General features: G+C 35.0%; 1 protein-coding gene across 2 annotated transcripts in view; it reads left to right on the top strand.

Moving 5' to 3' along the window:
- SCP2 (sterol carrier protein 2) overlaps nucleotides 1-23,188 on the top strand; it is a 149,164-nt gene that overhangs the window by 5,729 nt on the left and 120,247 nt on the right. For both annotated transcript variants that reach the window (XM_082429998.1, XM_082429999.1), the window contains 4 exons: nucleotides 821-878; nucleotides 3,370-3,441; nucleotides 5,785-5,916; nucleotides 7,172-7,236. In XM_082429998.1, coding sequence (XP_082286124.1) covers nucleotides 821-878; nucleotides 3,370-3,441; nucleotides 5,785-5,916; nucleotides 7,172-7,236 — 327 coding nt within the window. The remainder of the gene's footprint in view (nucleotides 1-820; nucleotides 879-3,369; nucleotides 3,442-5,784; nucleotides 5,917-7,171; nucleotides 7,237-23,188) is intronic.

The following is a 23,188-nucleotide window of genomic DNA, read 5'->3' as shown; positions in this document are numbered from 1 at the left end:
ACAGTAAGTGCCCAATAAATATTAGTAATTATCATCGTTTGGTCCTAAGTAATTTTTCTGTCCTTATCACTTGCCATTTCAAATCACGTGTTTCAGCCTCTGCAGTATAAAATTGTTTGCATGTAAAATTGTTATATTCTGTCATTTCCAGACCTTTGCTCTAGAATTTCCTTTTCTTTCACTTGGCTAACTCCTACTCATCCTTAAAGACTTAATTTAAACGTCAGTTCCTCTGGGAAGCCTTTGTAGTCCTCCAAAGCTGGGTAATTGTCTCTCCCAAATCATTCTGTACTCATGACACTGTGGTGTAATTGCCTGTTTTCCATTAGATGGTAAGCTCCCGGAGGGTACGAACTGTATATTATTTATTATCAGAGTCCAGAAACACGATAGGTGCTCAATATGTTTTTGTTTAAGTGAATAGACGAATGAATTTCTGCAGTTCTCTGTTGTGAAAAAATCTAACTATAGGGCTTCCCTGGTGGCGCAGTGGTTGAGAATCTGCCTGCTAATGCAGGGGACACGGGTTCGAGCCCTGGTCTGGGAAGATCCCACATGCCGCGGAGCAACTAGGCCCGTGAGCCACAATTACTGAGCCTGCGCGTCTGGAGCCTGTGCTCCGCAACAAGAGAGGCCGCGATAGTGAGAGGCCCGTGCACCGCGATGAAGAGTGGCCCCCACTTGCCGCAACTGGAGAAAGCCCTCGCACAGAAACGAAGACCCAACACAGCCAAAAATAAATAAATAAATAAATATTTAAAAAAAAAAAAAAAATCTAACTATATTTGTTTCTATTTATTATCTCCTTCTATATTTCTAGTTCACAAAGCCCGGAGTTGAGAATTCAAGAGACTACCCTGACTTGGCAAAGGAAGCAGGTAATAAAGAACATTCAGATCTTTGAACGTTGTAGTTTATTGTGTGGTCTGTCTTGATTGTGGAGCAGCCTTGCAACCTTAACAGGAAGCTGGGTCAAAGGAGATGCTTTAATTTCAGGGCCAAGCAGTCTAAGCTTAGGTATCAGCTGTTTAAGGGAGTGCTGGGAAACACAGCCTTCCCACTCATGGAGACCTTGGGAGCTTGGTGGTCCCATGAAGTTGTTCAGGTACAGTCCTCCTAGGAAGCCTTCCGCTTCCTCCTATTCTTGTCAGCTTGTTGCCAGCAACCCAAAAAGGGTTACTGTGGTTTTTAATTAGACACTGCTTGTCTCTACAAGTACCTAGTGCACTCAGTGTTCATAAATTAGGTTTCATTTGAACTCCATCATTCAACTCAGTATTTAGATATTACTATACAGGGAATCAGAAATCTCTGTCCCCCAAAAGGAAGGTTCATGAGATTTGATTAACTGATGCTGATTTTCCAGGTACACACTGTTCATTTAATGTTTTTTTTAATTTTTATTATTTTTTTATTTTTATTTTTCTAAATTGGTTTTCTTTTTTTTTTAATTTTTAAATTTTATTTTATTTATCTTTTTATACAGCAGGTTCTTATTAGTCATCAATTTTATACACATCAGTGTATACATGTCAATCCCAATCTCCCAATTCATCACACCACCATCCCCATCCCCCGGCGGCTTCCCCGCTTGCTGTCCATACGTTTGTTCTCTAAATCTGTGTCTCAATTTCTGCCCTGCAAACCGGTTCATCTGTACCATTTTTCTAGGTTCCACATATATGCATTAATATACGATATTTGTTTTTCTCTTTCTGACTTACTTCACTCTGTATGACAGTCTCTAGATCCATCCATGTCTCAACAAATGACCCAGTTTCGTTCCTTTTTATGGCTGAGTAATATTCCATTGTATATATGTACCACATCTTCTTTATCCATTCATCTGTCGATGGGCATTTAGGTTGCTTCCATGACCTGGCTATTGTAAATAGTGCTGCAATGAACATTGGGGTGCATGTGTCTTTTTGAATTGTGGTTTTCTCTGGGTATATGCCCAGTAGTGGGATTGCTGGATCATATGGTAATTCTATTTTTAATTTTTTAAGGAGCCTCCATACTGTTCGTCATAGTGGCTATATCAGTTTACATTCCCTTGGTGTATTCTATTTTAATGTTTTTTTTCTGTGGCTATCTGGGATCATATTCTATATGTAGTTTTGTATCCTGATTTTTAAAAACATTATTATAAACATTTCTCCACTTAAAACTGGAAAAAATTAGTTTTTGCATACTTCATTATATATTTATGCCGTAATTTTTGTTGGATATTTGCTTCACAACTTTTTGATATTTTAGAAGAATTATAGTAAACATCTTGCTGAACACAGATATTTGTTCTGATCTCTAGTTATTGTTGAGGACAAAGCCTAGAAGTAGACTCACTGGAACAATGAACATAAACAGTTTTAAGACTCTTGTCAGATTATTTTTCAGACTGTTTATATTATTAGTTTCAGTAGCAGCATATGAGAATGCTCTTTTAAACATAATCTCATCAGCATTATTATAAGTAAAACATTAATTTTTTTGCTCATACATTAAGCGGGAAAAGATAACTAGTCTGACTAAACCAATCCCATAATCAATCATATATCTTCTTCAGTTATAAAAAACTTCAAAGTAATACATTCATATGGTTAAAACACACACACACACACAGATGGCTTATACGTCCCAGGCCTCTTCCCCAGCAGGCAACTTCTTTTAACGGTTTTGGCTTTAGTTCTTCTGGTGATTATCTCCATGTCTCTAAATATTTGTTCCACCACACTTATTCCAGTTTTTGATTTATCAGTTTTAGACGTCTGTTTGCTTCTCACTATGATAGATGAGGATTTAGGTTACACCTTATCTCTAGCTTCCACTCTCCTCTTCCTAGTTTATTTTCATAGTTTTTCTCAGTTCCTCCATTGGTCATTTCTGTACCTTTGGATAGCATCCTTAAAGCTTCATTTCTTGTTCCATAGACAGGGTCATCTCCTGATCCTGGCTTTGTAAGATGACCATATGAGTGCCCCCACACTCCCGCTCCTCAACAATAACATTCTATCCTATTTTGTCCTCTAGATGTGTGATAGAGCCACAGAGATGAATAACACACCTTGACATTAAGGAGCTTTAAGACTATTGGGATTTAATATATTGATATTTATAGTTAGGTGTACAGTTAGAATAGGAAATATTAAATATCAAAAAGGCGGTATGAAAAAGTGTTACAATAGCTTAGAGGAAGAAATGATAACTTTTGAAAGGTAAGATAACTTCTGAAAGTCTGAGATGATTTGATGAAGGATTTGTCATTTGAATTGAACATAGACTAACTAGAGGTAGATTTACTCTGGGAAGACTCTAAACTTATTTTTACTCACTTAAAGTGCTATGTGATAATTTTTTTTGTTTTTATAGGCCAGAAGGCTTTAGCGGATGCACAGATCCCTTATTCTGCAGTAGAACAGGCATGTATTGGCTATGTTTATGGTACGTAGTAAACTATATATTCTAAAAATTACAGCAACTACATAAACAATGCAGAGGAATTTGTGAATTTAACCCTCAAAACTCAGAGTTCAGGGTCTTATTCTTATCATTCCTAGATTTCCCTTATGTGTCAGCCTAGTTTAGTATATATATATATATATATATATATATATATATATATATAGCCATTATTGTACTGCCAAAACAGTACACTTTTTATTAAATTAAAACACTTTTTATCTTTTTGTTCTTTGTTGTCTTAAAATTTGTATTTATTGATTTTTTGTGTCTAATAAAATTTTTTCATTAAGATTTTTTTCTAATTAGAAAAATGATGTATACTATTGTAATTAAAAAAAGGAAACACAGAAAAGCGCAAGAAAAAATAAGTCACCTGTAATCTCATTATCCAGAGATTATTACCATTACTTTTTTGGTGTAGGTCCTTCAGTGAGTACGAATGTGTGTGAATATGTATGTACACATAATTTTCTCTTCAATTTAGGTCCTAGTTACATACTTTTTGGTAACCTGCTTTTCTCATTTTATTGTATTCAATATTTCCCATGTTATTCAGTCTTCTTTCATTTCATCAATATTTTTCAATTTTTTTTTCTGGACTAGATTAAATATTTACATGGTACAAAAATACAAAAGGTAGATGTTTATCTAGTGGAAAGTCTCACTCTTATTCCTGTCTCCCTGTCTCATGATTCCTTTTCCTTACACAACCAATTTTACTAATTTCTTTTTTTTATTGAAGTATATTTGATTTACAATATTGTGTTAGTTTCAGGTATACAGGAAAGTGATTCAGTTATATATATATTTTTCAGATTATTTTCCATTATAGGTTATTACAAGACATTGAATATTGTTCCCTGTGTTATACAGTAAATCCTTGTTGCTTATCTATTTTATGTATAGTAGTGCAATTTCACTAATTTCTAGTGTATCTTTTCATAGGTAATTTATCCATATAAAAATAAGTATATGTGGTTGTATAAATACCCCCTCCCCCTTTCTTTTGTTACACACATGGTAGGATAATATACACATTATTTTGTATTTTGCTTTTTTAAAAAAAATTATTTACTTATTTATTTGGCTGCACTGGGGTCTTAGTTGCCATGTGCCGGATCTTAGTTGTGGCATGCAGGATCTTAGTTGTGGCGTGCGGGATCTTTTAGTTGCGGCATGCAGGATCTTTTAGTTGTGGCATGCAGGATCTAGTTCCCTGACCAGGGATTGAACCCAGGCCCCCTGCATTGGGAGCGTGGAGTCTTAACCACTGGACCACCAGGGAAGTCCCTATATTTTGCTCTTTTTAACTTAGTAGTACTTGGTGACTATTCCAAATTGTTTCATAAGGAGCTTTCTTGGTCTCTTTTAATGATAGCATAGTGTTCCATTGAATAGATTTATCATGATTTATTTAATCTGTCCCCTTTTAATGGACATTTAGAATGTTCCCAGTCTTTTTACAGCATTTTAAATTATCTCATGATATTCTAGTCTTGGGGATTTACTACAGTTTATTTAGCAGTAGGAATGATACCCTATTCTTGGACATTTTAAATTATTTCTAATTTCTAGTTATTATAAAAGGCTATAGTAAGCATTACTGTAGATGAATCTTTATTTATATCTATGATTATCTCTTTGAGATTTCAAGATATCAAGAGAATTCTTGAAGGGAAATTTACTAGTTCAAAGAGATGCACAATGTATTTATGAAAGGGAGGTCCTGAACCTTACTGTTTTCCCTGAAGACTTCTGGAGAGTCTGTATCTTCAGGTGTTTCCATCATACTGCTCCAGCATGTCTGCCTTGGTGGACATGTTCCTTGGGAAAGGGAGTCAAATGTGTTTTTACTTGGATTACATTCCTCTGGAATACCCTGGCATGCAGAATCTTTTAACTTTTTGAAGTTATGAAATTTTACATGAAGAGAAAAATCATGGCCTTTTAATTAACTAGTTTAGTTTTAAAAGATTTATATCTGACAGTATACATGAAATATTGCTGTCTATCATGTAGCCCTAGCCAGATTGAATTGTTTGCTATTACTTGGTCATGTTTCTACTTTCCTACCTCTGTATTGTGTAAAGAAAGTGCATATATACCCTGTGTTTTGAGAATTTTTATATTTGCAGAGTAAATGATGCTTCATGCTAAAACTGTTTCTGAGTAAGATGTCAATAGTATATTTATTTTTCTGCCCATGTTGTATGTTAGACAAAGACATAGCACTGGAAAAACCATAATGTAGTATTATGTTGCTTTGCAGCTCCATAATTCTCATGTTGCATATATAAATTTTTTTTTTTTTTATATATACAGGTGACTCTACCTGTGGCCAGAGGGCTATCTATCACAGTTTGGGACTGACTGGAATTCCTATAATCAACGTCAACAATAACTGTTCTACTGGTTCAACTGCTTTGTTTATGGCTCGGCAACTGATTCAGGGTGGTGAGAAGTACCTATTTGTCTAGTGAACTTAAATAGATGTGGTGTTATTGCCCCCCTTTTATTATTTCTCCATACGACCATCAGAGGGATTGCTTTATAATGTATTTCTTTTTAAACAAATAACAATTATATTGAGAGGTACTTTATATAGCATAAAATTCACCCTTTTAAAGTTTTCAATTCAGTGTTTTTTAGTATATTCACAGGTTTATGCAACTATCACCACTATCTAGTCTTAGAACATTTTTATCACCCCAAAAAGAAAGTGGTGCCCATTAGCAGTCACTTCCCATTTCCATCTCCCAGCAGCCCCTGGCAACCACTTTCTGTCTCTATGGATTTACCTATTCTGAACATTATATAAATGGAATCATATGATATATGGCCTTTTGTGGCTTCTTTCACTTAGCATAATATTTTCACAGTTCATCCATGTTGTAACATGTATCAGTACTTCATTCTTTTTTGTGGCCAATTAATAATTCATTGTATGGATACACCACATTTTGTTTATCCATTTACATGTTGATGGACATTGAGTTGTTTCTACTTTTTGGCTATTATGAATAATGTTGCTGTAAACACTTGTGTACAATTTTTTTGTGGCCATATGTTTTCAGTTCTCTTGGATATATATCATAGTCTATATTTCCAAATATTCTAGGCTCTTTTATTAGGCCCTCTGTTCTTTCTTGATTGATTGTTGATTATTGCTCTACTCCTTGGTGTTTTAATTGTTGGAGCTTTATACTGTCTCACTATTGGATAATACTAGTATCCCCTGTGCCCCCTATGTTATTATTTTTTTTTTCAGAAAAATTTTGGCAGTTCTGCTTGTTTTGCTGTTTAGTTGAACTTTAACATCATTTTTAGGTGCCGCCTCTCTCCAAAAATAATTCTGTTGAGATTTTGATCAAGATACTTTAAAATTTTTTTAAATTTTACTTAATGTTTAAAAATTGAAAATTAGCTATTTATATTTGTTCTTCACTGGAACATATTTCCACATTAATCAAAAGTCTTATTAACACTGAGAATCAAAGAAAGAATTATATACTTTATTAATTTTTCCTCTTATTTAGAAGCATGTAAGAATTTTCTCTGTAATTTTTCACTTATTAAAAATTTTATAGGATTATACCATGTTTTTACATTTTGTATAAATCGACATGCTTATTTAAATTGAAGTATTTAATTATATTTTGTTGGGTGTCTGGAAATTTAATTTTTCAAACTAATTACATTTTCTTTCAAGGTCTGGCAGATTGTGTCTTGGCTCTTGGGTTTGAGAAGATGGAAAAGGGACCCCTTGGATTAACAGTGAGTCTCATTTATTCTTATTTTGGAATTGTTGTAACACTATGAGAAAACTTTGCCCATCTGACTACCATAAATGGAGCTTGCAAAAGCTGAAAGGTGACATTGCATATATATGCAATAGACCCTGCTATTTTAGACAATAAAGAATCATAGAGATAATTTTGTTCAACCCCTTTATTTTGGGAAACTGATGTTCAGACAGGTTAGATGATTGAATCTGAGGGTGACATGTCTGTTTAATTTGAAAGTCATTCATTCATTCATTCAAAAATTATTTCCGTTCAACAAACTGAAGAGCGTTAATAAGGTTTGGGACTTCTGTTTTTGGTAATGGCAAGCCAGGTTTTTGAATCATTTCTCCTACTAATGACAACTAAAATATTTGAATGGAATAGAAACAAGATATCCTAAAGACACTGAAGAGCTAATGAGAGAGGAATTGCTGTTGAACGTTGGAAAATTAAGATCAGCATTTGAAGCTGCTTTTGCCTTGAAGGCCTTCGCTGATCAGGAAGCTGTGAACTTCAATTTTGATGGCCCCCTACATGAAGAGGAAAGTAGTCACAGCTCAGGTCCCCCCAAGATCAGAAGTTTAATACCGACTCTCCACATTAAACTGGTTAGGGGTAAACCTTTTTGGTAAGGGTGAACACAAAAGTAAAACTACCCCCCTCCCCTACGTCCTCTTTTCCCCACTTTCAGTAGATTACAGGGAGAGTTGCTTTGGCACTGAGCAGAGCAAGAGAGAAAAAAAAGAGAAGAAAAAAATAACCAGAAAACCTTTCTGTGAGAATTAATAAACCACAGGGATTGCTGCCAAAATTCTCATTTACCTGGATGGTCAAAGAAACGTCAGACCATGAATTGAGTCTTAAATTGGTTCCAGTTAACCTAGGCACTTAACAGAAGCAACTGCAAATTTTCTTTTGGAGGAAAGCATCTTCCTTCTAGAAGGCTTTGAGAACTCAAGTAAGCTTTCAAGGACATGCAATTAAAGATAATCAAGCATTAAAGAAACAAGGCACCATATTTGAGGACTAGGATAAAGAAGAAACAGTAAAAAGTGATCTCTGCAGACCTCAGAAACTAGATTTATTGGATCTAGTTTTAGGCATGCTTGCTATGTTTAAAAAAATAAAAGGCAAGCTTGGAAATACCTCAGGGGTATAAGAAACTGCAAAAAGGGACATTAAAGGCATTGAAAAAAAAAACCAAATAGGATTTATAGAAAAGAAAAATGAAATAATTAAAATTAAAAATTCAAAAGATAGGTTTGATAGCTGATTATGCATGACTAAAAGAGAATTAGTGAAACTGGACTAGAAGTGATTATTTAGAATACACTATAGAGAGAGAAAAGATTGAAAATTGGCAGGAAGTTATGTTATATGGAGGATAGTGTGATAAGGTATAATAAATGTGTAATTGGAATTAATGAAGTGGTGAGAGAGAAAACAGGGTGTAGGCATTTTGTTCATCTTTTCAGAAAATCAGCTTTTAGTTTCATTGATCTTTTCTATAGTCGTTTTATCTCTATTTCATTTATTTCCTCTCTAATCTTTGTTATTTTCTTCCTTCTACTAATTTTAGGCTTAGGTTATTCTTCTAGTTCCTTGAGGTGTAAAGTTAGGTTGTTTATTTGAGATCTTTCTTGTTCTTAATGTAGGCGTTTATTGTTATGAATTTCCATCTTAGAACTGCTTTTGTGGTATCCTGTAAGTTTTGGTATGCTGTATTTCCATTTTTGTTTGTCTCAAGATATTTTATGATTTTTCTTTTGATTTCTTCTTTGACATATTGGTTGTTCAGTAGCATGTTGTTTAATCTCCACATATTTGAATTTTTTAGTTTTCTTCCTGTAATTGTTTTCTAATTTTAAACCACAGTGGTTGGAAAAGATGCTTTCTATGATTTCAATCTTAAATTTATTGACTTGTTTGTGGCCTAACACATGATCTGTCCTAGAGAACATTCCACGTGTACTTGAGAAGAATGTGTATTCTGTTGCTTTTGGATGGAATGTTCTGCAAGTGTCTGTTAAGTCCATTTGGTCTGGTATCTTGTTTAAGGCTGATGTTTCCTTATTGATTTTCTGTCTGAATGATCTATCTATTGATGAAAGTGGAGTATTAAAATCCCCTACTATTATGGTATTGCCATCTATTTCTCTCTCTTTTTTTTTTTGGCTGCGCTGTGCTGGGTCTTTCTCTCTATTTGCAGCGAGTGGGGGCTACTCTTCGTTGTGGTGCGCGGGCTTCTTATTGTGGTGGCTTCTTTTGTTGTGGAGCATGGGCTCTAGGCACGCGGGCTTCAGTAGTTGCAGCATGTGGGCTCAGTAGTTGCGGCACGCAGGCCCTAGAGCATGCGGGCTTCAGTAGTTGCTGCGCGTGGGCTCAGTAGTTGCTGTGTGCAGGCTCTAGGGTACATGGGCTTCAGTAGCTGTGGCTCGCAGGCTATATAATAAATAAAGATAAAAATAAAGTAAGGATAATTAAAGATCGGAGAAGACAAGATCTTTCTGGGTGTTGGAAAAAACATCATAAGCCAAGTCATGAATGTTGGAGTGAATATAGTATGTTCAGGGAACAGTTTGAAAAACTGGATTGGAGGGTGGCAACTGGAGAAGATGCAAAGTAAGATGATTAGGTGTTGCCTAACAGAAGTGCCTAACATTTATGACACATGAAAAATAGATGTTTTTCTTCCGTAGTTAATGGCAGGTACCTTGATAACTTTTATTTGAAAATTATTAAAAACTATAAAATAGTAAAATTCATCCATAGTCCCATAATTTTAAAAAGGATATATATTAAAAGTCCTTATTTGCCTGTTTAATCTTGTTCTTCAGAGGTAACCAGTGTATCTATATGTCCTTTCTTTTTTCCAAGTTTATACAGACATATCTAACTAAGCATTCATACACATATACATGTATATACATGTTCACAATGTTAAAAAAACACTGATATGTTCATGAAGAAGATTAATGATTTTATACATGTTGCTTTTTCACGTGGCAAATGGACAGCTTTCCTGGCTAGAACATATTGATATACTTCCTTATTTTTAACAGCTGCCTAGTATCCCATTACATGGCTATAGGGTTTTCAATCAGTCCCTCTGCTCTTCTGATTAGGTTGTTTAATTTTAGTTTTACATGTTCTTTTTTTTGCTATTATAGTGCTCTAGTCAACATTCTTGTACATAGATCTTTACTTTCTCAAGCCATTCTTTCTTTTTTTTTTTCCCCCTCCCACCCTCCTCAAGCTATTATTTCTATAGGATAGATTCCTGGGGCAGGCAAGCAACTTAGACAATGTTTTAGCTAGAGATGGTCCTGAAGATATTTTATAGGTAAAGTGAATCTGTGAAGCCCAGAGTGAAGTAATTACCCAGTGACATTGGACCCAGTTAGCAGTTAATGATTCAACTGAGACCAGGTCTTTTAATCCAAATGAACGTTTTGCTATACCTGGAGAACCTATCATTTTCTCCCTTCTCTTTCACTATGAGTTTCTTCTCCATTTCTCTTTTATACTTTGTCTTTTCCTCCTTTTTATTTCTATCCGACATGAAATCCTATTGTTGGCGTTTCACTACCCCCCTACTTCCATATACATCTGCACTTCTCCTTTTTTTCTTGCTCTTTTTCTTCTTTTCTTCCCTTATTCATTTATTAATTATAGCAGTTTGTAACTGAATTTATTAAGATTTTGTATTTAGAATCCTAAATTTAAAAATCAGGTGATTGAACAATCTATTTGAATGTAACAAAAATAACTTGCTGTTTCTGTTTATGGCCCCTAGGTGGCTCTCTATAGCAGAGGGCTTAACTTCTCCTGCATTGCTGTTTTGGTTTCTATCTTTGTCCTATGTCTTTCCCTTCAGATCATGTGTCCTAACTTCCCTTTTTATGGGTATGCTGCAAACAAAGGTAATAATTTCTTATACAAGAGAGAATTATTACCTTGAACTAAAAAGGATACTTGTTTCACTGGGAATACTATTCACAACAAACAATATATGTGGCTACCTACCTGGATCAAATATTTCTGATAAAAATTTAGCATCCAAGTTGAGATGTGTTGAAACCATAGAATATACATGAATTTTAAAGATTTCATATGAAAAAAGAATGTAAACTGTCTCAACAATTTAAAAATATTTCTGTATATTTGTGCCAGCACAATACACATAATTGATATTGTTTAAATAAACTAAAACGTTAAAAAAAATAATTTTGGGACTTCCCTGGTGGCACAGTGGTTAAGAATCCGCCTGCCAATGCAGGGGACATGGGTTCGATCCCTGATCTGGGAAGATCCCACATGCCACGGAGCAACTAGGCCCGTGTGCCACAACTACTGAGCTCATGTGCCACAAGTACTGAAGCCCGAGTGCCTAGAGCCCGTACTCTTCAACAAGAGAAGCCACCGCAATGAGAAGCCTGTACACCGCAACAAAGAGTAGCCCCCTCTTGCTGCAACTAGAAAAAGCCCACGCGCAGCAACGAAGACCCAACGCAGCCAAAAATAAATAAATAAATAAACAAAACCACTCTTACTTTAAAAATATATATATATATTTTAAAAAAATCTTTCTTTGAAATTATAATATTTTGGATATATTGGGTTAAATTAATATATTTAAATAAATTCTACCTGTTTCTTTTTTTTTAATGTGGCTGCTTGAAAATTTATAATTACATATATGGCTTACACAGTATTTTTTTCTTTATTGACCTGAGTGTAGCCAAGAAAGGGACTTAAGAGGCTGCTGCTCTTATGAGATGAAATGGATCTATGGTTCCCGTCGTTGGCACTTCCTACCAGTTGATTTATTTTGGTTAGTTTTATAATTTCTTCAGAGCTGGAATGTTGCCACTCAATTTGGCCTCTGACCACTTATTTTTCGGTCCATCTAAGCATGTGATTTGATGTGATTTCGATCCTCAGGTCAGCAGCAGGCGAGGAGGGAGTGCTGAAGTCAGCTCTTGGTTGAACTTTAGGCATCAGGGAAAGCCTGGGATTGGCTGTTCATAGCACAGACAAACATAGGAGAAAATTAGGAGTTAAATTTACCAAAGAAGTAGAGGAACAGTGTATTCTTGTTCTTTATTTTTTGCCAAGACATCTCTTCATTATCTCTTTAAGCTGAGAACAAGGGCTGTTGCTCTGCTTTTAACTTCCTAGGGTGAACTAAACGTTTTTATCCCCTCAAAATTCAGATGTTAAAACTCTAATTCCCAAGGTGATGGTATTAGGAGGTGGGGCCTTTGGGAAGTAATTAGGTTGTGAGGGTGGGGGAATCCTCATGATGGGATTAGTGCCCTTATAAAGACATGAGAGAGTTTGTTTCCACTCTGCTGTCTGCCATGTGAGGATACATTGAGAAGACAGCCATCTGCAAACCAGGAAGTGGGCTCTCACCAGGTGCCAGATGTGCTGACACCTTGATCTTGGATTTCCCAGCTCTCAGAATTGTGAGAATATGTTGGTTAATCCACCTGGTCTATGGTATTCTATTATAGAAGCCCAAACTGATTAAGACATGGGGCGAGGAGCAAAAGAGATATTTCATCCCCAGATATTTAGAATGACAGATGCCAAACTTTTATGAGTGTTTGTATATATGTTTGGAAGGATTTGCATAGTTACTTCTTACGTTTTCATGGCCCACTCTTACAGGAGCTGCTTATTTTAAAATTTTTATTTTCCTGGAACTTCCTTGGTGGTCCAGTGGTTAAGACTCTGCACTCCCAATGCAGGGCACCTGGGTTCCATCCCTGGTCAGGGAACTAGATCCCGCATGCCCCAACGAAGATCCTGTGTGCTGTAACTAAGACCTGGCACAGCCAAATAAATATAAAAATAAAAAAAAATAAAAATTTTATTTTCCTTGTTGTAAAAGTCATAAAAAAATGGAAGAATACAGAAAAAATAAAGAAGAAATAATCATCTGTAATGACAAACATCATTAGTGATTTGCTAATTTAGCAAAAAAAAGTCGAGATTGTGCTGTATCTATAATTGGATTTACTTCACTTTCACTTAACGTTATTTTTTGAGTATGTCATGTTAAAAATTATTTATAAGCAAAAAATTTTTAATGTCTGCATTACAATTTATCACATGGCTGTGTTATAATTTACTTAGGATTGCTCCTATTATTGGACATTTAGATTTTTCTTTATTATTATTGTAAAGTATGCTGTGATGAACATAACTTCAGCAGTATTTTTCTGCACTTGATCCTTGTGACAGATCTCAAACTGATATTATTTAGTAAAAGCTATGAACTTTTTCTTTTAAAGACTAATGACTTTATTATTTTCAGAAAGGAATTCATGCTAATTATAAAGAAATTCAAACACTACAGTAAAATCCCAAGGGGAAAAAATGTTTTCCCAAATCCCAGTTTCGTTAACACCTATTAGGGGTGAGAGAGCGAGAGAGACAGAGAGAGAGGGAGGGAGAACAAATTACCTTTTCCTTTTCTTCAGTCCTAAGGAGGAGGACCCCACCCTTATGACCTCATTTAATCTTTACCTCTGAAAAGCCCTTTTCCCCCCAAATACAGTAACATTGGGGGTTAAGGATTCAACATAACTGTTGGGATGGACAAAATTCAGTCCATAGCAATGAAGGTTCCAATTTTGCCACATCTGCCAAAATTTGTTATTGTCTGTCTTTTTTATTATAGCTATCCTAGTAGGTGTGAAGCAGTATCTCCTTGTGGTTTTGAGTTGCATTGCCGTGATGGCTAATGACGTTGAATATCTTTTCATGTATGAAAGGCCATTTGTGTATCTTTGGAGAAATGTCTACTCAGATCCTTTGCCCATTTTAAAATTAGGTTGTCTCCATATTATGGAGTTGTGAGATATATTCTAGATACAAGTCCTTTATCAGATAGATGATTTGCAAATATTTTCTCCCATTCAGTGGCTTCTCTTTTCACTTTTTTAATGGTATCCTTTAAGACAGCGGTCCCCAACCTTTTTGGCACCAGGGACTGGTTTCGTGGAAGAGTTATTCCACGGATGGGGTTGGGGTGGGGTGATGGTTCAGGTGGTAATATGAGCAGTGGTTTAGGCGGTAATGCGAGCGATGGGGGGCATCAGATGAAGATTCGCTTACTTGCCCACTGCTCACCTCCTGCTGTGTGGCCTGGTTCCTAACAGGCAGAGGACTGATACTGGTCCACAGCCCAAGGGCTGGGGACCCCTGCTTTGAGGCATAAAAGTTTAAATTTTGGTGAAGTTCAATTGATCTATTTTTTGTTGTTGTTGCTTATGCTTTTGGTGTCATATCTAAGAAACATTGCCAAATTCAAGGTCATGAAAATTTACTTTTATGTTTTCTTGAAAGAATTCTGTAGTTTTAGCTTTTGCAGTTAGGTCTTTGTTCCATTTTGAGGTTTTTTTTTTTTAAAATATAGTGTGAGGTAGGGGTCCAGCTTCATTCTTTTGCATGTGGATGTCCAGTTTTCCCAGCACCATTTACTGAAAAGACTATCCTTAACACCCATTTACTTGTCTTGGTACCTTTGTCAAAAATAAATTGATTTTGGGACTTCCCTGGTGGTCCATAGGTTAAGACTCCATACTCCCAAAGCAGGGGGCCTGGGTTCGATCCCTGGTCAGGGAACTACATCCCACATGCATGCTGCAACTGAGAGTTCGCATGCCGCAACTAAGAGCCCGCATGCTGCAACTAAGACCCAGCGCAGCCAAATAAAGTAAATAAATAAATAAATATTTTTTAAAAAAACAGACCACACTGTCAAGGGTAAAGACTTAATAAAAATAATATTTAAAAAAATTGATTTTAATTGTGAGAGTTTATTTCTGTACTCTCAGTTCTATTCCACTGATCTATATAGTCTTATGCTAGTTAATACTACAATGTTTCGGTTGCTGTTTTTTTGTTTGTTTGTTTTTTGTTTTTTGTTTTTGACCACACTGTGTGGCAGGCGAGATTTTAGTTCCCCAACCAGGGATCAAACCCATGCCCCCTGCAGTGGAAGCACGGAGTCCTAACCCCTGGACCACCAGGGAATTCCCTGGTTACTGTTGTTTTTTAGTAAGTTTTGAAATCAGGAAGTAAGAGTCTTCTAAATTCTTCTTTTTCCAGATTGTTTTGGCTGTTCTGTGTCCATTGAATTTCCACATGAACTTTGGGATTGGCTTATCAATATTTGCAAAGAAACCAGTTGAGATTCTGATAGGGATTGTGTTGACTGTATATCATTTTGAGGAGTACTACCATTTTAACCATCTGAAATCTTCCATTCATGAGCGTGGAATGTCTTTTCATTTATTTAAAAATAGATCTTTCATTTCTTTCAACAATGTTTATAGCTTTCTGAGTGTAAGTTTTACACTTTTTTTGTTAAATTTATTCCTAAGTGTTTTATATTTAGTGATGCTTTTGTAAATGGAATTATTTTCTTTCTTTTTAATATTTATTTGTTTGGCTGTGCTGGGTCTTAGTTGTGGCATGAGGGATCTTCGTTGCCACGTGCGGAATCTTCATTGCGGCATGCGGGATCTTTCAGTTGCAGCATGTGGGATCTTTTAGTTGTGGCATATGGAATCTTTGGTTGTGGCATGCGGAATCTTTAGTTGCGGCATGCAAACTCTTAGTTGCGGCATGTGGGATCTAGTTCCCAGACCAGAGATTGAACCTGGGCCCCCTGCATTGGGAGCATGGAGTCCTAGCCACTGGACCACCAGGGAAGTCCCTATTTTCTTAATTTCATTTTGAGTTGTTCTTGGCAAGTGTATGGAAATATATTTAATTTTTATATATTGATCTTATATCCTGTAATCTTGATGAACTTGTTTATTCTAATAGATTTTAGTGGATTCCTTAGGATTTTCTATTTGCAAGATAATGTCATCTACAAATAGAGATAGTTTTTCTTTTTTTTTTTCAATCTGGTTGCTTTTTATTTATTTTCTTGCCTAATTCCCCTAGCTAGAACTTCTAGTACAATGTTGAATAGAAATGGTGAGAGCAGACATTTCATCTTGTTTCTGCTTTTATGAGGGAGGCATTCAGTCTTTCACCGTTAAGCATGTTATCTGTGGTAGATGCTTTTTATCAGGTTGAGGAAGTTCCCCTCTTTTCCACACTTTAAAAATAATTTTTAAAAATTAATTAATTAATTAATTTTTGGCTGCATTGGGTCTTCGTTGCTGCGTGTGGGCTTTCTCTAGTTGTGGAGAGCGGGGGCTACTCTCCGTTGTGGTGCGCGGGCTTCTCATTACGGTGGCTTCTCTTGTTGCAGAGCACAGGCTCTAGGGCGCACGGGCTTCAGTAGTTGTGGCACACGGACTCAGTAGTTGTGGCATGCAGGCTCTAGAGCACAGGCTCAGTAGTTGTGGTGCACGGGCTTAGTTGCTCCGCAGCATGTGGGATCTTCCTGGACCAGGGATTGAACCCGTGTCCCCTGCATTGGCAGGCAGATTCTTAACCACTGTGCCACCAGGGAAGTCCCTCCATGTTTTTTTAAAAGTGTTTTATCAGGAATCTGTTTAGGATTTTGTCAAATGCTTTTTCTGTGTCTGTTGAGATGATTGTGTGGTGTTTGCCCTTTATTCTATTGATATGGTATATTACATTAATTGATTTTTAGACATTAAACCAACCTTGCATTCCTGGGATAAATCCCACTTTGTCATGGGGTTTTTTAATGTGTTGTTGATTCAGTTTGCTAGCATTTCATTGAAGATATTTTCATATACATTCTTAAGAGATATTGGTGTATAGTTTTCTTGTGATCATCATTCTTTTTAATTTTCTTTGCACAGTGGGTGTACAGTGGTATCTTATTGTGGATTTAATTTGTATTTTCCTAATATTTAATGGTGTTGAGCATCATTTCATGTTTTTATTTGTCATTGGTATATCTTCTTTGATGAATTCAATGACTGTTCAAATATTTTGCCCAATTATTAGTTGGTTATTTTCTTATTACTGTGTTATAAGAGTTCTTTATATATTCCAGATAGATACAAGCTGTTTTCAATATGTTTTACAAATATTTTCTCCAGCTCTTTGGACTTGCCCTTTCCTTTTATAAATGGTATCTTTTGAAGAGCAAAAGTTTAAAATTTTGATGAAGTCTAGTTTGTCTGTTTTCTACTATTGTGCTTTTTGTATCCTATTTAAGAAAATTTTAAGTTTATTTTTGTAAGTGGTAGGAAGTAAAGATCAAAGTTTAAAATTTTAAAAAAAATGTGTATCCCATATTTCATACAGCCCCATTTGTTGAAAAGATTATGTTTTCCCCATTGAACTGCCTTGACATCTTTGCTGGTAATCAGTTGACCATGTAGTGTGGATCATTTTTTGGATTCTTCCTTGATCAGTCTTTATGCCAATACTTTACTTTCTTGAATACTGTAACTTTATAATAAGCCTTGAAATCAAATTGGAATGCATATTCTCCAACTTTGTTTTTCTTTTACAAAATTGATTTGGCTATTCTAATCCTTTGCATTTCCATATACATTTTAAGAATTGGCTTGTCAATTTCTATAAAAATGCTTCCTGTAGTAGATTTATAGGTTAATACACAGGAATCTCCATATTTTTAACAATATTAAATGTTCCAGTCCATGAAAATGGTTTATCTCTCTTTATTTAGGTCTTTGATTTCTTTCAGTAATGTTTTTTAGTTTTCAATGTGTAACTCTTTTACATATTTTATTAAAAATTTCCCCAGGTATTTCAAGTTTTTTATGTTATTAAAAATAGCACTTATTTTAATACCAGTTTCCAAATGTACATTGTATTTTGTGATCTAGCTAATCTCTCTTCCTAGTCTAGTGGCTTTTTTAAGATTCTGTAGGATTGCCTGCATAAACAATCATATCATCTATGTACAAGACAGTTTTATTTCTTCCTTTTCAGTCTGTATGCCTTTTATTTATTTTTCTTGCCTTATGATTGCACTGGCTAGGGCTGTCACAACAAATTGAAATAGAGGTTGTGAGAGCATTTATCTTTTCCTCGTTTTTGATCATAGGGGAAAACATTCAGATTTCACTATTAAATATGTTAGCTGTAAGTTTTTCACAGATGTTCTTTATCAGGTTGAGAAAGTTACCTTCTATTCTTAGTTTGCTGAGGGTTTCTGTCCTGACTATATGTTGAATTTTCTCACATGCTTTTCCTGTACCTATGAGAGATCCTTATTTTGTTTGTTATTCTTAATTTAGTTGGTTAATATGGTGAATTATATTGATTGATATTTGAATATTAACCCATCCTGTATTCCTGGGGTAAATGCTTGGTTGTGATGTCTTATCTTTTATATGTTGGTGGATTTAATTTGTTAAAATTATGCTAAGGATTTTTGTGTATATGTTTGTGATGGTGTTGATTTGTTTTCTTTTTTGTTTTAATGTTTATTTACTTTTGATATCAGGATAATGCTGGCCTCATAGAATGGTTGAGAATTGTTCACTTCTCTCCTTTTTTTTTTTTTTTTTAGGAAGAGTTTGTTTATATAATTGGTATTTTTTTCCTTAAATGTTTGGTAGCATTCACCAGTGCACATCTAGGTCTGTAGTTTTCTTTATGGGAAGGTTTTAAAGTTCAGTTTCTTTAGTAAGTATATTACTATTCAGGTTATCTATTTCTTTTTTTTTTTTGAGTGGGCTTTGACAGTTTGTGCCCTTTAAGGAATTGTCCATTTCATCTAAATTGTTGAATTTATTGACAAAAACTTGTTCATATTCTTCCCATAGTATCCCCTTAAGGTAGGATCTTTAGATATGTCCTTTCTCTTCTTCTGATATTGGTAACCTTTGTCTTCTCTGTTTTTTCCATGATCAGTATAACAAAAGGTGTTTACCAGTCTTATTGATCTTGTCAGAGTACCAGCCCTTGTTTTCATTGATTTTTTCTCATTTCTATTTCATTCTACCAGGACCAGCCCTTGTTTTCATTGATTTTCTCTATTTTTTTCTCTTTTCTATTTCATTCTACTAATTTCTATCCATTCTACTTCATTCTGCTCATTTTCTGTTTATATCTGCTGTGATCCTTAATATTTCAATTCTTACATTGGGTTTAATTTACTCTGTTTTGTAGTTTATTAAGCTGGAAGCTTAGGTCATTGAGTTTAAATCTTTTCAAACATGGGCATTTAGTGTTATAGATTTCTTTTAAAACACTGCTTAAGCAGCATACCACAAATTTTTTATGTCATGATTTCATTTTCATTTAGGTCAAATTATTTAGCAGTTTCCATTGTGATTTCTTCTCTCACCCATACATTAGAAGTGTGTTGCTTAGCTTCCTAACATTTGGGCATTTTACAGATACCTTTTTGTTACTGATATTTGTTTCTATTTTAATTATCTGTGGTCAGAGAATATACTTTGTATGATGTGAATGCTTTTTCATTTATTGAGACTTGTTTTTTGGCTCAAGATGTGGTGTGTTTTGGTAAATATTCTTGTGCACTTGAGAAGAATGTGTACTCTACTGTTGTTGGGTGGGGTGTTCTATAAATTCTAGGTCAAGTTGGTTGATAATATTGGTTGCCTTCTATATCCTTACTGGTTTTTCTGTCTACTTGTTCTATCAGTTATTGAGAGGGAGGTATTGAAATCTGCTGCTAAATCTGTGGATTTGTCTATTTTTTTTCAGTTTTATCAGTTTTTGCTTCATGTAGTTTGAGGCTCTCATATTAGGTGTATTAACATTTAAGATTGTTATGTCCTTGATAAATTGACCCCTTCATCATTGTGAGGTGATGTGAGGCGTATTATATCATGAAACTGAAAACACATTTGTGAAAGTTTTTATGGATCCCAGCCAGGTACTCCCTTTGTCAGACCCTGCCTTTTGAAGGATCTTAGGCTACTTATAAGAATTTATCTCTTGTAGTGTCCTTTGATGTTATATCTATTTTGTCTGATATTAACATAGCCATTTCAGCTTTCTTTTGAGTAGAATTAGAATTGTTTATCTTTTTCCATCCTTTTACCTATTTCTGTCTTTATGTTTGAATTATGATTTTTAGGCAGCATTTAGTTGGGTCTTGCTTTTTAACAATGTAATAATCTTTGCCTTTTAATTGGGCTTTTTATATCCTTTCCACTTAATGTGGTTATTGATATAGCTGGGTTTAAATTAGTGGTTAGCTGAAACTGATGCCTACCGGCTTGTACCAGCTTGCCAGATCTGATTATGCATATCTCTTCTCATCTTTGCTTTCAGTGACATCATGCTAGTAGATTCAAATTGGCCATGGTGGGAGTATTTACAACACAAAAATAGACAAATACTATCAATAAGACCTCCCTCACCCCCCATGAGCCTGTTAAACATTTACTAGGACACCACTGATTTAAATCTACCATCTTTCTACTCGTTTTCTTTTTGTTCAATATCTTTATTCCTTTTTTCCTCTTTGTCTTCTTTTCTGTTCATTGAGAATTTTTTATAATTTTATTTTGTCTGTTTTATGAGCATATTAACTATGCCTCCGGTGTTTTGCTTTTAGTGGTTGCTTTAGGGTTTACATTCATCTTTAACTTATTCACAAACCACCTTTAAGTAATGTTACGACTGTTCACTATAGTATTACATGAACCTTACAAAGTATCTTTTTGTTTACCTCTTCCTAGAAGCACATTTTACTTCTATACATGTTATAAGCCCTACATCAGCTATTGATTTTGCTTTAAATACTCAATGATGTTTAAAAGAATTCTTAAAGTAGAAAAAAACCTTACATTTCTCCACACGTTTATCATTTTCAGTGATCTTTATTTCTATATTATTGATTCCAGTTTTCGTCTAGGATTATATTCCTTCTGCCTGAAGATTCTCCTTTAACATTTCACATAGTGCTGGTCTGCTGGTGATGAATTTTCTCAGTTTTGTATGTTCTAATAAGTCTTTATTTACCTTATTTTTTTTCATTTTTTTTACCTTATTTTTTTGAAAGATATATTTGGTGAGTACAGAATTCTAGTTTAGCTTCACTCTTTTTTTTTTTTGGCTTTCATTGTTTTCGATTTAAAGTCTGCTGTCATTCTTATTTCTTTTGTTCCTCTATACTTAATGTGTATTTTTCTTTGGTTACTTTTAAGATTTTTCTTTATCACTGGTTTTGAACAATTTTATTATGACATACCTTGGTGTAGTTTTTTTTTTTTTAATTTTATTTATTTATTTATTTATGGCTGTGCTGGGTCTTCGTTTCTGTGCGAGGGCTCTCTCCAGTTGCGGCAAGTGGGGGCCACTCTTCATCGCAGTGCGCAGACCTCTCACTATCGCGGCCTCTCTTGTCGCGGAGCACAGGCTCCAGACGCGCAGGCTCAGTAATTGTGGTTCACGGGTCCAGCTGCTCTGCGGCATGTGGGATCCTCCCAGACCAGGGCTCGAACCCGTGTCCCCTGCATTGTCAGGCGGACTCCCAACCACTGCGCCATCAGGGAAGCCCCCACCTTGGTGTAGTTTTATCATGTTTCTTGTGCTTGGGGTTTGTTGAGGTTCTTGGATATATGAGTTATAGTTTTCATCAGATTTGAAAATTTTTCATCCATTATGCCTTAAAATATTTTTTTCTGACTTTTGTCTCTCTCCATTTTCTCTGTTTCTGGGACTCCAATTACATATCTACTAAACTTCTTGATTGTTGTTCCATAATTCACTGATTTTGTTCATTTTTTTCTAGCTTTTTTCCTCCTCATATTTTAATTTGCTACTTCTCCAAGTTTACCAATCTATGCTGCATTGTCTAATCTGCTGTTAATTCCACTGAATTTACTTTTCATTTCAGACAATGTATATTTTATCTCTAAAAGTTTCATGTGGGTCATTTATTTTATATCTTCCCTATTTTTCTTTGTCATGTTCATGCTTTCTTCTACCTTCTTGAACAGATGGAGTATATTATAGTAACTGTTTTAATGTTCCCATCTAATTCTATCAGCTATATCATTTCTATTGATTGATTAATCCACTCTTTACAAGTTGTACTTTTCTGTTTCATTGCATGCCTTATAACTTGTGATTGAATGCTAGACATTTTAAATTTTACTTTGTTGGGTGTTGACTTTTTATGTTCTGTTAACTACTTAGGGGTTTGTTCTGGGGTAGGTGTTTTTTAGAAGTGGTTTTATACTTTTGAGACTTGCTTTTAAGCTTTGTTAGGTAGAATCAGAACAGCCTTTATTATTCTAAGACTAAACTGACCCTGCTACTCAAGCAGTAACCTCAGGATTCCATTGATGCCCCATATGTTAGGAGATATTTTCCATTGTGGTTTTGGGAATAAGAACTATTCCTGGCCCTGTGGGAACATTGGGAATTATTCTGCGTGCTCCTTTCCGGTGATTCTTTCCCTGGTCTCAGTAGTTTCCTCATGTTCCTCTGTTGATTAGACTCATTGAAAACTCAAGAGGAACTCTCTTCAGATCATCAGCTCTCTCTCTCTCTCTTCTCTCCATTACTCTTCTCTGTGAGTTCTTTCAGAGATCGCTATACTAAGCTTTATGTTGTCCATTGTCTGAAAACAGTTGCTTTGTATATTTTGTCCAGGTTTTTAGTTGCTTAAGATAGAAGGGTAAATCTGGTTTCCATAGTGCATCATGACTAGAAGCAGAAGTTGTATATCATTGTTTTCATTCACATTCCTTTTTAACTTAGGTATGAACATTTTCTGTATTTTTTAAATGTTTTTTTTTTAGATTTCTTTTGACAGAAAAAAATTTACATCTATGGAAATCCAAACACATAATTATATATACTTATTTTTAAGATTTCTGTGTTCACAGATTCCACAGATCCCATTTATCAGCTCATTTTGTCTTTCTCCTTTGGATTGTCAAGTTGCTTATCATATCTAACTAAATAATTTTCCTCTTGTAAGCCTATTTTTTCTTAATCTTGATTTTTTCATAGCATTCCCTTTAGAACCC

Source organism: Balaenoptera physalus, assembly GCF_965194825.1.
Source record: "Balaenoptera physalus genome assembly, chromosome: 1".
Lineage (NCBI taxonomy): Eukaryota > Metazoa > Chordata > Mammalia > Artiodactyla > Balaenopteridae > Balaenoptera > Balaenoptera physalus.
Note: the sequence above shows the minus strand (reverse complement) of the source record. Positions and strands in the feature narration are given on the sequence as shown.